Here is a 19,720-nt window from a genome sequence, read left to right on the forward strand (position 1 = left end):
GAAGGGGAGTGATAGTGATGGTTAACCCCTGCCAGGGCCTACAGTGGAGAAGGCATCGTGTTAGCGCAAATGATATTAGGTTTAAACTTCACAGTCACCCTCAGAGGTACATTTCTGGCTTTATAGTTTATCAAATCTTAGACACTATTGACTGTACGTACGTACTCTGAAAAATATTTTTAAGAGCCAAGAAACTGAAATGTAATCAATTGTAGGATTCTTTCCAGTCTCAGAAGTGTGAAGAGCAGGGGGAAAAAAAATCCTCTGGCAGTTGTATTGAAGGATGGAGTAAAGAAGGATACAAGATTGGGAACTAGAAGACCATTTAGGAGTCTGGGAATATTCTGAGTGTGAAATAATAAGGCCTGTGGTGGGGCAAGGGACAGACAGATCAAGAGGTATTGTGGAAAGAGAATCATTGGAATTTGGTGACTGGTTATGAGTTAATGAGTGTGGTTCAGAGGTTCCTTAGAGAGTGAGGGCCTGGGTTCCCTTTGGATTCTTGATACTCCATAGAGGCCTTGGCACAGAATAATCATTTAATAAAGAGTTTTGAGTAAGAAAAGACATCATAGATGCCATTTGTTAAAAGCTTATTTTTCAAGTTCTTTACTTCCTTTTGGTCCTAGTGCTTTTACAAACTTTGGCAGATTATTGCTCCTTAGGGTTAGGACTGTGTATTGTTCATCTATCAACAACAAACCCATATAGTTTTTATACCATGCACAGTTCAGTACTAAGAACTAGAAATACAGCTATGATAGCAAAACTTCAATACATTTTTCCTAAGCAAGTTAGAGCATAAACCTCTTATCCTTAGGATCATAAAGTATATGTCCTCATAACCCACAGAGAACTATAGATCTAGTTGATAGCAACACATAGATAGGAAATGAATAGATCTTTAAGTATAACTTAATAGTTTTTTCTCTTAGTTTTAAGATATATTTGAGATATGTGGCAGCCATGTAATATTTGTTTGTATTGGGTTTTTTGTTTTGTTTTGTTTTGTTTTTTTCAAGACAGAGTCTCCCTCTGTTGCCCAGGCTGGAGCCACAGTCATAGCTCACTGTAGCCTCAAACTCCTGGGCACAAGTGATCCTTTTGCCTCAGCCTCCTGAATAGCTGGGACTACAGGCACATGTCACTGTGCCCAACTAATTTCTTTTTTTATTTTTTAGAGATGGGATCTTGCTTTGTTGCCCAGGCTAGTTCGGAACTCCTGGCCTCAAGTGATCCTCTTGCCTTGGCCTCGCAAAGTGCTGAGATCACAGGCATGAGCCACCATGCCCGTCCTGTATTGGTTTTGTTGTTGTTGTTGTTGTCAAACACTAAATTAATCTCTTGGGTAGAATTATAAAGAAAGCACCCGTGGCTATGACAAGTTCCTTCTTTTATTTACTAATTTTTGTTTCTTCCTTTCCCAGGTTATTGAAGATCCCATACAAGTAGAGCGAGTCAAATTTGTGTTTGAGACAGAAAATGGATTACTAGGCAAGTATGCCTGGTCTTATGCACAAATGTCTATAGTAAACATGTGGATAATCTATTGTTCTGGCCAGTTCTGCCTCCTGCTACTCTCAGTGGGATCTACAGTGACTGATACAGTAGAAGTCTGGTCAGGGCCACTGGGCTCCCTCATTCTGGTCAGAAAAATTAAAACCCAGGGATCTTCTCACCCTACACATTTCTCCTCTTTTAGTCAGGAAGGCGTAGCTTGGGATTCTTTTACCAGATTAGGCAAGATTCAGGGGTGCTGTGAATTTTTTTCAACAAGCTAACGGCCACTCCCTGATGCAAGAAATTTTTCATTCCACTCTGTAGCCACTGGGGAGAGAAAAACCAAAACCTGAGACGCAGGATGTTGTCAGGCTCATGAAATGTGAATGTCTTTTTACCTATAGTAAGCGTAGCCATATTTTCACAGTCTACTCTTAAGTTGTTTGGGCAGGGCTTTCTTTTTCAGAAGGCTAAATTGGCTTTCCTGAGCTATTTATTAGAAAAAGTTTAGTTAAGAATAATTTTAGCCAGCTTCCACCATTTACCTGTATTTCCACTTAATCTGAATCATTTTAGATTTTGCTATGTATTAAGAGATTTAGGGCCTTTTTCTGTTGTAGAAAGAAGATTTAAGCTAAAAAGTTTTGTAGCTTCAGCTTTTCAGGCCACCCTTTGGAACGCTGTACTCTAGTCAGAGCCACACACAGGCCGTCTGGAACTTAAAAACTATAAACTCAAGAGCAGGACCGAGTATTATTTTTTATTTTTATTTATTTATTTATTTATTTATTTTGAGACAGGGTCTCACTTTGTCTTCCAGGCTAGAGTGCAGTGGCATGATCTCAGCTCACTGCAACCTCTGCCCCACAAGCTCAAGTGATCCTCCCACCTCAGCCTCCCAAGTAGGTGGGATTATGGGCACACGCCACTAGCCCAGCTAATTTTTGTATTTTTTTGTAGAGACAGACTTTCAGCACGTTGCTCAGGCTGGTCTCAAACTCCTGACCTCAAGTGATCCACCCGCCTTTGCCTCCCAAAGTGCAGGGATTACAGGCATGAGCCACCATGCCCGGCCTATTTATGTTTAAATCCCTAAAACATAGAGCAGGTGATAATTGCTGAACTGACCCTAGCATCATAAAATTTCATTTATCCAACTAAAAGTATTAGAACTACTCTCAGTAATATGATATGTGGAAAAGTCTCTAGGTGAATAATCAGGCAGTAAAAAGTTTTGTTCCTGTTCAGTTCTCCTAAAAGTCAAACTTGCAGCACCATGTATGTTTTTTTTGTTGTGGTTTTTTTTTTTTTTTTTTTTAAACATACTTAAAGTAGTGTTTCCACCCATTAGAATTTAGGGATTCTGTTGAGTCAGGCACCACCATGCTTTTAGTTAAGTTGTTCCTTATCTGTTTATTAAAATAGTTTGTCAATTTTTAGAACAAGAGAGCTTGTTGTTACTTGGAGCCATTTTCAGTTTAGTCTTTTATTGTTAAAATGTCCTTTTCTCTTCCTTCAGCTTTGATGCACCACAGTAATCATGTGGACAGTAGTCGCTGCTACCAGTGTGTCAAATTTCTTGTCACTCTTGCTCAAAAGTAAGTATTGAATTAAAATGCAGGGAGGAAATGGTGTTTTAATTACAAGTCACATATGAGCAGAAGGGGAACATGTGCCCGGTTTTGATACCTGGAGAATCTGACTCAGTCAGGGCCTGCTTGCTTGGAAGGTACAGAAACCTATTTGCATGATCTCAAAAAAATATGAGGGGAAGTATTAAAAGAGTGACAAATCTTTATAGAATCCCAGAAAAGCTCACCCATCAGGCCTTATGTCAGAAAGGCAGGAATCAGGACAGATATGGAGGCTTTAAGAGCAAGAGTTCACGAGCTTTCACTCAAGGTCTCTCATTAATGTAACCCAGCTACCAGCTCTTCAGGCTCTAGGTCCCTAACCTCAGAATAGCCTTTCAAATCATGTCACCTGTAGCTCCTGAGCACTTGTGAACCCAGGCACTATGTCAAGAACCTTGCCTGTATTATCTTATTTCATCTTTGTAACAACTTCATGAGGTTAGTACAGTTGTGAGTCATATATCATGGGTAGTTTAAGTGACATGCCTAGAGTCATAGAGTGAAAACTTGAACACAGGCTGATTGACTGCAAAATGAAGGTTCTTTTTTTTTTAATTGTGGTGAAATGTACATAACATAAAATTTACTATTTGAACCATTTTTAAGTGTATAGTTCAGTGACTTTAAGTACATTCACATTGATGTGCAACCATCACCACCATCCATCTCCAGAACTCTTTTCATCTTCTGAAACTGAAACTCTGGACCTATTGAAGACTGACTCCCTATTCCACCCTTCCCCCAGCCCCTGGGGGAAGCAATTGTAATTTCTGTCTCCATGAATTTGACTACTCTAGGAACCCCATTTAAGTAGAATCACAAATATAAAGACAACTGAATTTTAGTGAAACTAGCATTTACGTTTCAAAATGAAGCACTAGGAACAAGCAAAGAAAGAATTTGGCTAATAAAAATCTCCTCGGTCATCAGGTGTCCTGCAGCTAAGGAGTACTTCAAGGAGAATTCCCACCACTGGAGCTGGGCTGTGCAGTGGCTACAGAAGAAGGTAACTGAACATTGAATTTTTCTAGCTGTAACATAGGAATCAATAATAGCACATTTTGTCAGGAAAAATCTCTGGAACTGAATATGGAGACTGACCTTAAAGTGTTTTCAGATTTCAAACATTTCTTTGCTACAGTTTATATCTTGTGTGCATTAAATTTGTCCTAATACATATGTCTTAACTTCATAGGGGAAAAGGTAGGGATGATGATATAAGAAGCAATACTTGACTGAGGTCTTGAATCGCTTTATGTGATGGAAGGTCTGGGTAGACTTGTACCCTACTTGGGATGCTTTTAAGACTCAATATCTAATGGTAGAAACTGTGAACTCATGGGGGCTTATTTGTCACCTCTGATGGCATTTTTGACCTTTCATCTCAGATGTCAGAACATTACTGGACACCACAGAGTAATGTCTCTAATGAAACATCAACTGGAAAAACCTTTCAGCGAACCATTTCAGCTCAGGTGAGAGTTGTCTCTTGTTTTTGCGTGGTCTAAATCACTTATGGAGGATTCTCAGTGTGTTTCTCAGAAACTGCAACCTCTGAGAAGAGAGATATGAGTTGAAGATGAGAACAAGCAGAAGAAACAATTGGATTTCTATGAAAAGAAAACAGATTGGTGTACACTTACACAAATTTGTGCAGATTATTTGTCTAGAAGGAAAGTCATACAGGTTGGGCAGTCTGGTCACAAAAAGGGACAGGGGTTGAGGGGGTTCTGGTGACTGTGATGAAGTCCTCACTCTCAGGCCTCCGGTCCCACCGAAGGTCATATGAAAGGTAGTCTTCCCTGGTGGTTGCTGCTGCCACTGAATGGGCCCTAACTTTGTCGTCTTGTGTTTGAATCTTCTGCAGGACACGTTAGCGTATGCCACAGCTTTGTTGAATGAAAAAGAGCAATCAGGAAGCAGTAATGGGTCGGAGAGTAGTCCTGCCAATGAGAACGGAGACAGGCATCTACAGCAGGTATAACGGTCAGCATGTCCTTGTGTGCAAAGGCAGCCTTGCTCTTAAGCTTTCCAAAAAGAATTTCCACAGCTGAGGGAAAACAAGATGCTTCCTCTGGAATGTGAGTCCAAAGAGTTACCAGCGCTGCCCTCTAGTGATCTCAGCTCAGCATATGCACTAACCGTGTGTTTACGGGGCTGAGTAGTGCTGCAGTGTGAAGTGAATGGAAGGCCTCGAGGTGTCTGTGGCTGGCCACCCTGATCAGCCTGCAGGTAGTCCCGATGAAGCCAGGGCACAGGTGGATTCGTTCCAGCTTGTTCACTTTATTCTGCCTTGCCAGGTTACTGAAAGTCCCTCGTTTGCTCTCACCAGCCTTCCTGGAAATGTGGACTCTTGAATGAAAAGCTCCCGTGCTCTTGAAGTATACCTGCTTGCCAGGGCAGTCCAAGAAAATTTTGACATGTATTTTTAAAAAAAGAAAAAAAAACAGCTTTAATACCAATCATGATAGTAGAAAAAGAAAATAAATATGTATTGAACACCCACTGTGTGCAAACACTGAACTAAGTGTCAGTTAATCATTATGTCTTTCCAATAGCCTGTAACTTTCCTTAACAGCAGTCTCCTCTGTGGTCCCTTCACAGTACTTGGTACAGAATAGGCCCCATTAAATGAATGTTACTGATGTAGTAGGTGTCATTTTTTTTTAAGTGTTATCTTTCGGATCCTCATAAGCACTATGTGAGGCAGCTGTCACCCTGATTTTACAGAAAGGTAACTGCAGCCCAGCACAGTGATGTGACTTAGCCCAAGGTCACTCCACACATTACCTCATCACCTACTTCATTTGCAGAGAAAATAAAAGCTGTCACAGGAGAGCTCCTGCGGCCACTAATTCCCAAGCATCTGCACTGTTCTTGTCTCCTCTCCTGTGACAGTGGGAAGTTTCCTGTGTCCACCCAAAGCCCCTAGCGCTCATCCCCGCCCACCTTGGCAGAGCTTTGCATTCTAATGTGTATGTAACTCTTCAGTATCCAGAACGCTCCACCCTGCCAGACCCTTCCCAGCGACGTCTCAGCACACTGGCTTCTCTTCTGCCCTGTCAAAGCCTCTCTTCTCCCTGTTGCCCCTGCCTTCTTTTATCTTCTTTGCAGCCAAACTTTGACTAATTCTCTAAACTTAACTTTCCCCATTTTCTTATCTCTCACTCGCTCTTCAGCCTCTTCCCTGCTAACTCCCTCTTCTCTCCAACTCAGCAGTTGGGGTGACAGGTGGCCTGCAGCTTTCAGGCCTCATCTTAGCCGACTGCTCGGCAGCATCTAGCGCTCCTGGCGCTCTTCCCGTTTGAAACACTATTCCAGGGCTTTCCTGACACTTCTCTCTCGTAGTTTTCCTCAAACCCTTCTGGCTGTTCCTTCTCTGTCTCCTTCCTAGTACTGCCTCTTCTGGACCACCAGTAAAGGTTCGTGGAGTCTCTAACCTGTATCCTCCTGCCCTCACTCCATATTCTCTCCGCACCCACCTTGGATTTCTGAACATGAACATCCAGCTCTCTTGTTCTTGACGTTCTCCACTTGGCATACCTTAAAGACCTCAGACTTGATGTGCCCAGCCCCTCCTCCCTGCACCCACTAAAGCTGGCCCTCCGTCAGTGTTCCTTATCTCACACACAGCACCCCCATGTCATCCCGGACAGCTCCCTTTGAAAGGGTGCTCGTCCCTCTCCTCCACCTGTCATCAGCCCCTCTCTGCCTATGTCTGTAAGGATCCCCTCACCTCCACCCCTGCTTCTCTCTGGTTCATGCACTAAAACCTTTCAAAGGCTTTGTATGAGGAGAAAAGCCAGAATCCTCAACACGCAGGTGCTAGTCCTGCATGATCTAGCACCTGTGCACCTCCCCACCCCCATTTTCTGATTTTTTTTTTTTTTTTTTTTTTTTTGAGATGGAGTCTTGCTCTGTCACCTAGGCTGGAGTGCAGTGGTGCAATATCAGCTCACTGCTACCTCCTTCTCCCAGGTTCCAGCGATTCTCCTTGCCTCAGCCTCCCAAGTAGCTGGGATTAGGATTACAGGCATAAGCGACCGTGCCTGGCCCATTTTCTGAATTTTATTTATCAAATGTACTCTCTTCCTTCCACCTCAGGGCCCCCCTACTCACCCCCAACTCTCACTCAGCTTAGGTTGTCACTTTAGAGAGACTGTCCTTGCTCCTCCCCACCCCAGCTCCAACTAGATCAGCCCCACAGCACACGGTGAGTATTCAGAACAGTTCGCCAAGTGTGTAAGCCAAAGGCCACACAGATGGTAACAGAGGTAGCCTTCAGACCCAGGAGTGACCCAGAGCCCATATTTGGCAGGTGCAGGGCAGGGAGGCTCACACAGTGCCCAACATGAAGCGGGCACAGTGGCCATCAATGCCTCTCCCAGCTTTATCACTGCTCTGCGTTCTCACATGGGTGCAGAGTAGCATTGTGACTTTAGACAAGTCGCTGGGTTGTTTCACTGACTAAATGAGATCATAGAAATGTACATGTTTTACATAATCATGAATTGTCAATTATTAGATGTAATAGTTATCACATTTTATTACCCTTTGATAAACATTGCATTAAGTTGCCAGATGAAGACATGTTTAAATTGCAGAACACAAGTCAGCATAGAAAACCTTTTCTCTAACCGTATGAACTTTAACTTCCTTTTCTTTTCTGCAGGGTTCAGAATCTCCCATGATGATTGGTGAGTTGAGAAGTGACCTTGATGATGTTGATCCCTAGAGGAACGTGCCTAGCCTGAGAGAAGTGAAGACACAATACTGGATGCTCAGCACCTTCTTGGAATCAGAATCTCGAACCCTTTGGAAGAGCCTGGAAATTGGACTGGGAAAGCTGCTGTGACTTGGGCGGATCATGTATTTCTCAAGGAAAGCATTTTTAGGCCACTAGAAGGTTTGGGAGCTGTTTGGCAGTGGGAGAACTCCGGCATGTGGATCAGCTGTCCCGGGAGCGTGGTCTATATGTGGATTCACATTTCTGTGGAGATTTTCGGAAATAGAGCCAGTGGCAGACTTTTTTGTTACACGAACATACAAGAGTGAGCATAAAGCTGTTGCTTTCTCTACGATGCTACAAAAGAAATTCCTTTGGTTTTTATATTTTAAGAAAAAGCAAGCTGCTTTTAGATATGTGGGGGCAAATTTTTAATCTTGCAGTAATATTAAACAGGAATATCCAATTTAAAATGATGTAAAGATGTAATAAAATTCCTTTTCATTGTAAAATATTAAGTCAATTTACACAGACCTTTGTATTTAATATGTCTCCCTATTTGTATAGAATTTCAGATGGGTCTAGATGAGAACCCTACGCATAAGCTTGGATCTTGATGAAAGGTTACCAGGATCAGGATCAAAAATTGGGAAATACTAAGCTCTTGAAGATATTTTTCTGATATAATTAGATTGAAAAGAGCAATTTTGAAAATGCTGTGTTCTCCAGAAGTACAGGGTGCATTATTTGACATCAATCACTTAAAGAAGTTATGAGTTGTTCCCCAAACAGATTTTAAAAACAGCAAAATAAAAGCACTTTAAGATATAATTTTACTGAGTTTAACTTCACAGAATTATCTTTTTAATGCTTGGAGACATATTGAATAAACTGTAGTCTTAAATCATGTGATCTGCAATCGTTTGCTTTTGCTTAAAACATAATTACTGAAACCCTTGGTATTGGTTGTATATGAAGTTAACTATTTGAGTTGGTACACACTGCTTGTGAGTTTCATAGTAATTGTAATGCAGAGAAGGAATTTGAGAATTTGTTTCTCCTCGACATGACTAATTAGCACTGAAAAGTCAGTCAAGGTTTAAGATTTATTTTCCCAGAAATAAATATAAAGCAATTGAATAACCATCCATTTAGTCGTATTTCCAAAGTATAGCACCATTCACTCATTTATACCAGCTCCCTTTTATGGTGGGGGGGAGAGGTTTACACCCACATATTTCACATACATTTTGTACATTTTGTATTTTGAATTGCTCACATTTTCGGCCCTGTTTTGCCTTTAGTTACAGGTCCTGCCTTATTTTCATCTCACCATGCACAGAACTAGGGAGCCTTAGGAAGTGCCAGGTTTTCACTGTCAGTTAGATTTGCCAAGTCACAGAGGCGCAGCCAGCCCTGAAGTGCCTGTCTGGCTGCTGTGGCATTGTGTGGGCATGTGGCCAGGCAGATGGCATCTCATTACGGTGCTCTTGCCATGGCCCAGTCGTTTCATTCTCTGGCAGTGAGGGTTTCTGTGCCGTCAGACTTCATTGTTATTCTGTGACTTGCTGGAGGCTGGCAGTGGCCTTTGTCAAACACACTGAGAAGATGGAAGGGCCAGCACTTAAGAGCAGAACTGTACCCTTAGAGAAACGGACAGAGGCGAGTGGCAAACTTCAGACAGTTCCAATGTTCTTGCAGTTTGAAATGTGATGTTCTACCGTTGGTTTTGAGTACGTGAATACTTCCTGTCCTACTGTTTCCCCTACCCTATTCTCACCTTCTCTCCGCCCACATCCTCACCAAGAGATTGTGTGGGACATGACCTTGAAATGCTGGCGATGATCCACGCTGGGATATCATCGCTGGCTACTGCACTCTCAGGAGCCCAAAATCAGGAGTGAAATCGCCACTTCTAGTCCCCTTATTTCCTATGGAAACAACGCCTTCCACACCCCTAGCACCTGCTGTCCTCACTGTAAAGCTTCATCAGGATCGTCCACCGTGTATATTATACGCTTCAGATCATGTTGCTTACATTGTTGCTGCAATGACCATCGTTTTCACTTTGCTGGTAACCACTTGATTGCTGACAGCTACAGTCAATGAACCTGCTGATGACTTTTTTTAATGTAGTACAACAGTGACAGTTATGACAGGCTTACCTTGGAAGAGTTGTCATTTTTACTGCCAATTTTTTGGATGAAGATGTTTTTATAAACCTTTCAAAATGGTCTGCAAACAGAGCAGGAATTGCACAATTAACTCAATAATGCTGTGTGTTCTCAAGAAGCTCCCTTAGTGAGGCCGATCTTAGGATGGCCGATTCTGCCCGTTGAAGGCATCCTGGGAAAGAAAACAAGCATCCCAGCGGGCATCTCACCACGACGTCTCCTGGAGTCCTCACACGGTCACTGACAACTACAATCAGTTTTAGGAACTAGAGCGCCATATCATCAAACTTACCCTGTCCTGCCCCACCTTCTCTGCTAACATCGAGGTGTGTGCAGTTACCTTCTGAGCTTGGAACAAGCAGACTGGAATTTTCCTCTGCTACCTCTTGTGTATAAAATCTTGTTTATAAAATTTCAAAAGGAAGTAGATACACTAGGGAAGAACCTTAATTCTAAATTTGGTTCATGTGTGGCAAAGTTCTTAGCTTCTAAGAGTATAAAATAAATTTTTCAAAAACAGAGTTGGAGTCTTGCCGCCATTCTTCATCTATCATCAGAACACAGCCGTAGTGGGCGGGGGAACACGAGCCTGTGCCTGGTGCTAAATTCTGTTGATTCCTCTTAGTACTTTACACTAATAAAGGGGACTGTGGGTCCTCTGAGCCTTTTGCTGTTCTTTTCTCTGGAGAGGCTGACCATTTCAGGATTCATCTGCAAAGCTTGGAGGAGGATGCTGAACTTAGGTTGATGGTCTCCATCCATCTCCACCAAAGCTTTTGGCTCTCCCAAGTGGTCCCCAGCATAGATCGTGTCGCTGGTCACACTGGGCTTCTTGCTAGATCCCACAGGTCTCAGTCTCATTCCTAGTGGCCAGCGTTGCTCACATGGGTCCCCTTCCCTATTTGCTAGTCCAGATTTTCGTCTTCCTGCAAGCCACACCTCTTCCTCCCCGATCCCTGGTGACCACCTGCTAACCCTCTGCAAGAACCAAGTTGTTCCAACATCACAGAGCTGTCAGGGTGTGGATAGCTAACCAGCTGATACTTGATTCTGTGGAGGGGAAGGAGAGAGAGTCTAGGGTTGCACCACAGGCCTAGGTTCCAGTGGGCAGAGATATAACCCAGTTGGGTGTTCAAGCCATTGCCATCTGTCAACTCTTGAATGCTTTCCATATATGACACTGAATTGTCAGAAAATGTAATCTGGGAGGATTTTTGCCTGAGATTCCTTATGACATGGGCTGTCTAGAGATAGATAGAACTTGCTTAAGACAGCTATATTCACCAGCCTTAGAGTGGAGGGCCTGGAGGTCCCACATTGAATGGGATCATTATGCACTCTGTAACCCAGGCTGCAGTGCAGTGATGATATAATTACAGCTCACTGCACCCTCAGCCTCCCAGCTCAAGCAAGCCTCCCACATCAGCCTCCTGACTAGCCGGGACCACAGGCATGTGCTACCACACCTCGCTAATCTTTTAAATTTTTTTATAGAGACGGGGTCTCACTGTTGCCCAGGGTCTTGAATTCCTAAACGCAAGCAATCCTCCTGCCTCAGCCTCCCAAAGTACTGAGATTACAGGTGTGAGCCATTGCACCCAATCTGAGACTGTTCTGAATTTTAAATCAATCATGAAAAAAGCCATGGACTTAGCACTGGCTCATTACAGAAGCATCTGGCACTGTAACTTATTCCGTAAATACTCGGGCCAGGCTGTGTGCCAGGTACTGGGGAGAAAAGAATGAAAAGGGCATTGGGAGGTCAGGACAACAGAGCATCTAGAGTGCTGTAGGGCACCTGTCACCAAGGAGGAGGCACTTTGACTGTCAGGGTGGTCAGGGGAGCTGCAGGAAGACATTCATTTCATTCCTAGGATAGGCACAAGGAGTAAGTTCACATCACCAGTACTTGCCCAATACTTGTACTCAAGATACAAGTACTCATCAAATACTTGGCTTACTCAACTATTCAACAAACTTACCCAGTTCCTAGTATAAGCAAGGCATCACCCTAGGCAGTCAAGTCTATGCAAGAGTTAGGACAACGTTTGTTTTTATTTTAAAAAGTCACCATATTAATAAAAATGCTACAAAACCCAGAATAAATATCTTCAAGTTACAAAAGCAAAACAGGTCTAGAAAAGTTGGCTGTAAAAAGGCAACAGAGAGGACAGACCCAAAAGATAAATGTCTGCTTGCTTGGGTGGGGCTGGTGCTCAAGGAGGGACAGTTGTCCCTCTCCCCCAACCATGCCTTAGAAGCATCTCCGCCAGGCCAGTGAATCAGGCCCAGGTGATAACGGAAAAAGTTCCGTGCCTGCAGCATCATTCTGCCATCACTCACCGAGCTTCCTGGTCTGTGTTCCCCTTCCCAGCCTCACTGTTACCCGTAAAAATGAGGAGCCCGGCCGGGTAAAGTAAGAAGCGGCTTGGCTTCAGAGCCAGCCCAATCTGCGTTTCTGGCTCAGTTCCTGCTGTGTGAGCTTGGCAGGCACGCCCCCTCTGGTTCCAGGTTTCTTCCTCTGTGAAGTAGGGGTGCGAATGTGTACCCCGCCGGGTAGTGGAGCGGGTTGGCTGAGACAGTGCGTGCACCACTGCACACTGCCGAGTCAGTCCTAGGTGATGGCTCCCCGCAGGCCACCCTTGGGTGTTGCTAGCACAGCCTGGCATAGAGCAGAGTAAAGGTGGCTCAGGAAACCAAGGCACAGCCTGTGACCACCAGGGGCGCACCTGTCTCCAGCCTCTGGCTAGATGCCATCCAGAAAGCTAAGCCTCCATTAATCAGGGAGCCCCCAGGGGCTTCTCCACAGTTAGCTGGAGATGAGGGCCATCAGCACCTTTCACACTCACCCCCTCAACGATGTTTGTCCCTGCAGCCCCTACCACTCCCTCCCCTATCCATGGGAAGAATCCTGCCTCCTTGGTGGAGACCTGAGGATTGAATGCCTGGCATGGAACAAGAGCTCAATAAAAGTCATTCTGCCCACGGACGTCGGCACATTGGGAGCAGCTGGCAGCACCCGAGCACAGCTCGACCTGTTTCAATGGTGAAATGCCCCACAGTGAGGGAGGGAGCTTCCTGGCACCTCCACCTGGGGAGGAGGCATCCAGAGTGAGTGAGTTCCAGGCAAGGAGCCTGCCCCACTCAAGGGCCAGGCCAGCAGCCCCAGAAAGGCGGAAGCATCCCCATCCCCTCGTGCCAGGCCATGGAGGGCTGAGAGAGGGACAAGTCAGAACCATTTTAAAGCTCAGCCCCAGCCCTTGACCCTCCCCAGACACCCATCCTGGGATGGGGCTGTCACTGGAGCTCCTGGGAGGCCTGCGCCAGGTGCCGGCTCCGGCAGCAGATGGCAACGGCTGCCACGGCCTCTTCACTGGTGCTGCCTGCAGTGCTGACGTCCCGGTTCCTGACTACACACGTGTTGTCTACGGCGTAGGCCCCCAGGACGTGGGAGGTCCCAGGGAGGGCACTGCAGCCAGTCAGGGTCCAGCCCTCCTCGCAGGCCACGGTCACCTGCCAGAGCCCGAGGAAAAGAAAGCACATGTCTAGCGTGGCCCGGGACCCCCACCCACACTTCATTTCTCCCTCCGACATCCTTCTGTGAGGCCAAAGTGCAGACGGCCCTCGCTGGCTCAGAGCCCATTTGGGACACAACCGTGTATCTCCCACCCCGCACCTCCCACCCAGGCGGTTCTGCACCATGGCTGACCAAACACATGAGCTCCTGCTTCATGCCTGGTTTGAGGGGCGTGGAGATAGACAGATGCCTACCATGCCAGTGCCAAACTCATCCCTCTGAAACTGATGGCCCCATAGCCTGCCCCATCCCACTTAATGGCAACTCCATCTGTCCAGGGGCCCGAGCCTTGGTGCCATCCTCCCCCTCTCCCACCCACATCCACCCACCAGGCCTGCAGGCTCCCTTCAGACTCCAGCCTGAGCCCCGCCCCAACGCCTGGACCCTCCACCGCCTCCCTCCAGTCTCCCTGCTTCTGCCCAAGGTCCTTGTCATCTCTTCTCAGCTCAGCAGCTAGGCCACAGTGAGAGGTTCAGATCCAGGCCAGACCACACTCCTCTGAGGCCAGACCCCTGCATGGCCCCAGCTCACTGCTGACTGTGGCCCTCAGGTCTCACCTGACTTGGCCCTGTCCCCTCTGAGGCATCCCCCATCTCATAACTATTCCCACCTCTCTGGTTTCCTGGTACTCCCTGCACATCCCCACCTGGGGGCCTTTGCTTTGCCTGGAACATGTTCTCTGCCTCATGGCCCGTTTCGTCCACCTTGTCAGCAAGACCTCTCCTGACCTCTCTCCCACCCCATTCCCTTCCTTGCTATAGTTTTCTCCATCGCATCTTTTCAGTACTCTATATTAATGGTTTGTTTTCTGTCTTCCTCCACTAAAATAGATGCTCCAGGAGGGAGAACAACATGTCTCTTGGGCCTGTATCCCTCCCCAGTGCCAGGAAGAGCACCTGGAACCTAGCAGCCCTCAGTGCACCCAGGGCAAGTGGATCCAAGACCAAGACTGTCTTTTGCTCTCGAGGAATGCACCATCCAGACCAGAATCAACACAGACTTGCATTTTAAAACTGACTCTGAGTTCATTTAAGAGTGGACTCCTTAGGGCTGCCTTTTAAGGAGCTCCTACTGGCTTTTAAGGAGAGTTATACACTCAGGTTTCTAGAAGGCCTGGCTGTCACACTCCAGGGCTTGGCACATGCCTTGCTAATCTCGGCAGGGCCTTTTCTTGCCTTGCTGGTCATGCTAACAACCTTCAGCATGCAGCTCAGGCACCCCCTCTGGGTCACGGCTGAGTGAGCTCTGTGTCCTCAGAGCCCAGTGCTGCTCCTGACCCTGAGACCCTCCCAGCAGGTTTGTTAAATAGATCAGAGAGGCCAGGTGCAGCGGCTCATGCCTATAATCCCAACACTTGGGGAGGCTGAGACCAGAGGATTGCTTGAGCCCAGGAATTTGAGACCAGCCTGGGCAACACAGCAAGACCCCATCTCAGAAAAAAATAGATCAATCAATAAATGCATGCATATTGCATTTCTTTATGCCATATTTATGCACATTCTACTCCAAGTGGAGTGGGGTACCCAGGTAGCAAACCTTACTGATCTGGACAAAAGCAAAAACAGACCCAGCCACACAGAGACACATATACATGCTGTCCACACAATGGCGGAAGCTGCCCACAGTATCTACCTGGCAAACCGCCACCCTGATGCATGGCGGTATGGTGGTGGCACAAACTGACACAGAAAAGCTGTGCAGGAGAGACACGCAGCACCCCACCCAACCGGCCTCACGGGCCTCTTCACCTGCTCCTGAGGGGCCGGGATTCCATGCTCCTTGACTTTGCATTCCAGACCTGGGGCACGGCAGCAGGAGGCGTGGATGCTGGCCTCCCTGTGGCCCACGCACTGGTTGGGCTGACCTCGTGGCCTCAGCACAGGCGGCTTGTGGGTGCCAAGGTCCTCCACCTCCCAGTGGGAGCTGCAGCCTGGGGCAGAGGAAAGCCAGCTCAGATGTGAAATGCTGGGATGCTCCGTCTCCAGTGCCCATCCCCATCAGACCCTCTCTCTTTAAGGTCTGAGGCAAGAGCTAGGAAACCTAGAAACAACTCAAAGCAAAAAAGAGATGCTGGCCTGAGCACCAGGACTCCTGTGTTCTCAACTCTGCAGCTGACCAGCTGTGTGACCTTGGGAGAGCCATTCAACCTCTCTGAGCCTTAGTTTCTCAGGGAAAACACCATCTTTCCACCCAGAGATGGAGACAGTGGGGCAGGGGCTCTATGGCCTGAGATGCTCAAACTCCCCCCAGCCCCTCCCTATGCAGCCAGCAGGCAGAAGTTCAAGGGTAAGCTGGGGTCTGTCTGAACCACCTCAGAATGCCCTCCATGGGCTTAGGAGTCAGACACACCCATTGGCTAAGAAACCTAAAATAGTGGTTACTTAGCTACACTGAGGCTCTGTTTACTCATTTGTAAGATGGAAAGAGAAACCACACCTACTCACAGGGACACTGTGAAGATGACACGTGCGAAGCCCCAGCATGGAGCCTGGCATGTGCTCTGAACATGGTAGGGTTGTGGTTACTAGCATTCTCTATGTCCTAGCTGCAAGGGCTCAGGGCAGCCACTCAGCATGTCCAGCCTGCAGTTCCCTTAGCTGCAAAATGGTGCTCTTTGAGGTGCGCTTCATGGAGTCAGATTCCATGACTTCAAACTGACATGTGCCCGTGAGCTCATCGGCTGAGCACTTCCAAAGGGGAGCGTGATTAGAGCATGGCAGACTTCCCTCCAAGCCAGGACCCCTGAACCTGACGGAGCCTCTCCCCTGGACAAGGGCACCAGCCACCTGACTATGCTCATCTTTCCTGAACATCCATCCTACATGCCAGCCTGCTGTGCCCAGAACCAGGTTCTCACCCTCACTCTCCTGTTCCCAAACCCTCAGTGGTTCCCCTGGACGTGCTCAGACGAGAATCAACTCTGAGCCTCTTATTCCAGGCTGGAGTCCCACTGTCTTCCCAGACCTCTCATGCTCCACCCAACCAGAACAGCTCAGCCTCGGGGCACCATCCCTTGATGCCCCAAGAGGTCCCCATCTGTGACTTCCTGCTACCTGCCTGGGCATGTTTTCGACACAGGGTAGCCCGTCAATAGTTGCCTATACCAGAGACTGGATTTTAAAGCAACGGGTGATGAAAACAATAGTAATGATAGCTAGAATTTATATTGTCCCGGCACTAAGCTAAGTGCTTAGCACTCATCATTTCCTCATGCAGAGATGTTAAGTAATTTGCCCAGGTCACACAGCTATCGAGCGGCAGGGTGAAATTCAAACCGAGGTCTGCCCTCCTTTCAGCCCCAGCCGGGGGCCTCTCTCTGGAGCTGCCTCTCCTGGACTGCACCACCTTAGGCAAAGCACCTGCCATACTCCAGGCCAGTGCCCTAGATGCTGCCCATCTCCTCGCAACACAATGAGGCAGGTAATATCTTTTTCCCTCTTATGGAGGAGGAAGCTGAGATGAGGAGAAGTAAGGTCACCTGCCCAGGCTCAAAGGGCATGGAAGTGGCAGAACCAGAGTATGGAATGGCAAGTCAGGCTTGAGTCTCATGGATCACACTCATGAGGACGAAGCCTCGCGGGCAGTGGGTGCATAAGGAGAAAGGGACCCCTCCTCACCCCAGGGCAGGCCCAGCCTCCTACCTGTGAGGACGTGGCCCTGTTGGTGGCAGTGGACACGGGTCCCCATGCCGGCCTCAGCTGGTGGAGCTGTGTGGACGCTGCAGTTGGCCTGGGGTAGCAGGCAGCACCTGGCAATGGCGTAGACACCCTCACCCCCAAAAGCGTTGTGGGCCCGGCAGACCAGCTTGCCCCCTTGGGCCTTAGAGTCAAAGACGGAAATGGGAATCTGCTTTAGAATGGGCTTTGAAAACACAGAAAGGGACTAGACAGGATCAACTCAAGCACCCTCATCAGTGTCCCTGCCAGGGGCCAGCCAGACCCAGCCTTCTGGGGACAAGGAGCTCACTCCTGCCCAAGGAAGACTGTTCTGCCAGTGGGCAGCTCTGAATACCCAAAAGTTCTTCCAAACACAGAGTGGTTTCAAAATGGAGATAGAGAGAAATCCAGGAGGCCAAAGCAAGGATCCAGCCAGCTCCACTCCACCCACTCTGCCTCTCACACGAGCATTAAGACCCCATCTCCCAAGCCAGAAATGCCTGCCCCTCCTCACTCTCCTAGCTGAGCACTGCCCTTCCACCAAAATGCTGCAACCAGATGGCATCTGTGCACTATCCTGTAGCATCAACATCAATTCCACTTTTTTGCTGGTTTGAGATTTCTCAGCTCCCAGAACCATGGAGCACCTGAGTGAGAGGGGCCTAGAGATGGCTGAGTCCAGAGTAGCAGATCGCTGACCTTCACGCGGCCCTGCCGCACGCTCACACCCAGGTGAGCATTGAAAATCCATCCAGCACTGTCCTGCAGCCTCTAGGAAACCCTTCCCGCTGTGGCTCTCTCCAGCAGCCCCCAGCCGCGTGAGGTGGGGAGTTCCCCACTCCTAGTCTGGCCAGCCCTGTAAGCTTACAGAAGAGCTGGAGTCTGGAGGATGGAGGGGCTTGCTGGGGGTCCCTGAGGGCCCAGCACTGACACGCACACACACACACACACACACACACGAAGGAGGGGTACAGTCACCTCCATGCGCTCGCCCCGCCGCTTCCCACTCCTGGAGAAACTGGAGCAGCTCAGCAGCTCCTCATCTGGGGCGCAGCGGGCGACGGCTGTGGCCATCCGTGTAGGCCCCGAGTGTGCTGACCACACAGTCCTGCAAAACAGCTGCCAACCTGCAAAAAGGGCCTGGGATGAGGAGGGGGTGCTGGGAGTGAAGGGACCTCCACAAAAATCTTTAGTTCATGGTAGGAGAGAGGAGGGCTTAAAGAACATACTCAACTGTCTCTATAAAAACACGTTATGAAAATATTGCACAGCCCTTTCAGAGCCCCATTCTCATTTAATCCTATTTAAGGTGGCGTCATCCTCCTTACACAGACAAGGGAGAAGGGAGAGACTGTCAAGGTCACACAGACCTCCCAAGCCCCAGCCTGGACTTGCCCACCCTGCCATCCTGCTTACCTGCCCCATGGGTGCTGGGGGGCAGGGCGGCCACCAGGTTGGGGGTCAGTACCCGCTGGTCCTCAGGGAACCAGGCCTCATTGATGACATCTTTGGCAGAGAAGTGGATCAGTCTCTGCCTCAACTCGGCCAGGGTGAGCTCAGGCTCGGCAGACAGCATCATGGCTGCAATGCCTGGTGCAGGGGTGAATGGTGAAAGATGGTGATGGCCCGGCCCTCCTGCCCCAGCAGGGGACTCCTGCCAGTGCACACACGCACACACATACACACAAACACACGTGCACACAGACACTAAGCTCTCTTCTCGAAGGTAAGCCGCCTGCAGTCCTTACTCAGTGAGGTAAGACAGCCTCCTCTCACACCTCTAAGCCTTGGTAGTTGCTGTCTTATCGGCCAGGTGAACTCCTATTCATCCATCAAGCTCCAGATCAAATGTCCCTCCTCCAAGATGCCTTCTCTGACCCTCGGGCTGGGCAGGTGCCTCCTCTGGGCTCCCTCTAATACAGCCCTGACCTCGTGTTCCCTCTGTGCACTTGCCTCCCTCATCAGACTGAGTGTCCTTGAAGGCACCATCAGGCCTACTTCATCTCTGGTCCCCCTGCACAGAGCCTGGCACTGGAGGTCCCGGCACAGACCCTGACTGCCAAAGGGGCTGTTAGCATCACGGTGGCCGAGGCAATGGGGTGGTGACTTACCAGCCACGTGGGCAGCAGCCTGTGATGTCCCACTCTGTGACACAAAGCAGGTGCTGCAGTCGCTGGAGGCACCAATGATGTCCTCCCCTGGGGCAAAGAGGTCCACACAGCGGCCAAAGTTGGTCCCCAAAGTCCCAAGGGTCACCGGCTGGTCCTGGGCATTGGTGGCCCCAACTGTGATGACCTGGAAAGGTGAGGAGGTGGGTGGCAGAGAAAGGAGCCCAAGAGAGGGGTTGCAGAGGCAGACTCAGGCCTTGCCAGCTGGGCTGGACAACTGCTATACACCTGTTTGGGTCCCACTCAAATGTCCCCTCCTAAGGAAAATCTGACTGCCCAGGCAGA

At 48.2% G+C, this 19,720-nt stretch overlaps 2 protein-coding genes across 5 annotated transcripts in view; one reads left to right on the plus strand and one right to left on the minus strand.

The window, feature by feature from the left end:
• USP24 (ubiquitin specific peptidase 24) overlaps positions 1–10,555 on the plus strand; it is a 148,784-nt gene extending 138,229 nt beyond the window's left edge. For both annotated transcript variants that reach the window (XM_008967853.4, XM_034965914.3), the window contains exons 63-68: positions 1,428–1,494; positions 3,020–3,098; positions 4,065–4,140; positions 4,523–4,609; positions 5,002–5,112; positions 7,807–10,555. In XM_008967853.4, the coding sequence (XP_008966101.2) occupies positions 1,428–1,494; positions 3,020–3,098; positions 4,065–4,140; positions 4,523–4,609; positions 5,002–5,112; positions 7,807–7,869 (483 nt within the window). In that variant the 3' untranslated portion in view covers positions 7,870–10,555. The remainder of the gene's footprint in view (positions 1–1,427; positions 1,495–3,019; positions 3,099–4,064; positions 4,141–4,522; positions 4,610–5,001; positions 5,113–7,806) is intronic.
• Positions 5,112–19,720, minus strand: part of PCSK9 (proprotein convertase subtilisin/kexin type 9) — a 32,357-nt gene continuing 17,748 nt past the window's right edge. For 2 of the 3 annotated variants that reach the window (XM_055092202.2, XM_003814982.5), the window contains 6 exons: positions 19,379–19,562; positions 18,684–18,857; positions 18,246–18,394; positions 17,253–17,430; positions 15,360–15,541; positions 12,071–13,547 (listed from right to left, as the gene is read on the minus strand). In XM_055092202.2, coding sequence (XP_054948177.2) covers positions 13,332–13,547; positions 15,360–15,541; positions 17,253–17,430; positions 18,246–18,394; positions 18,684–18,857; positions 19,379–19,562 — 1,083 coding nt within the window. In that variant the 3' untranslated portion in view covers positions 12,071–13,331. Of the gene's footprint in view, positions 5,522–12,070; positions 13,548–15,359; positions 15,542–17,252; positions 17,431–18,245; positions 18,395–18,683; positions 18,858–19,378; positions 19,563–19,720 lie in introns of those variants that run through there. The other variant, XM_008967852.4, reaches the window with a different exon arrangement.

The sequence above is a fragment of the Pan paniscus genome, chromosome 1, assembly GCF_029289425.2.
Source record: "Pan paniscus chromosome 1, NHGRI_mPanPan1-v2.0_pri, whole genome shotgun sequence".
Classification (NCBI taxonomy): domain Eukaryota; kingdom Metazoa; phylum Chordata; class Mammalia; order Primates; family Hominidae; genus Pan; species Pan paniscus.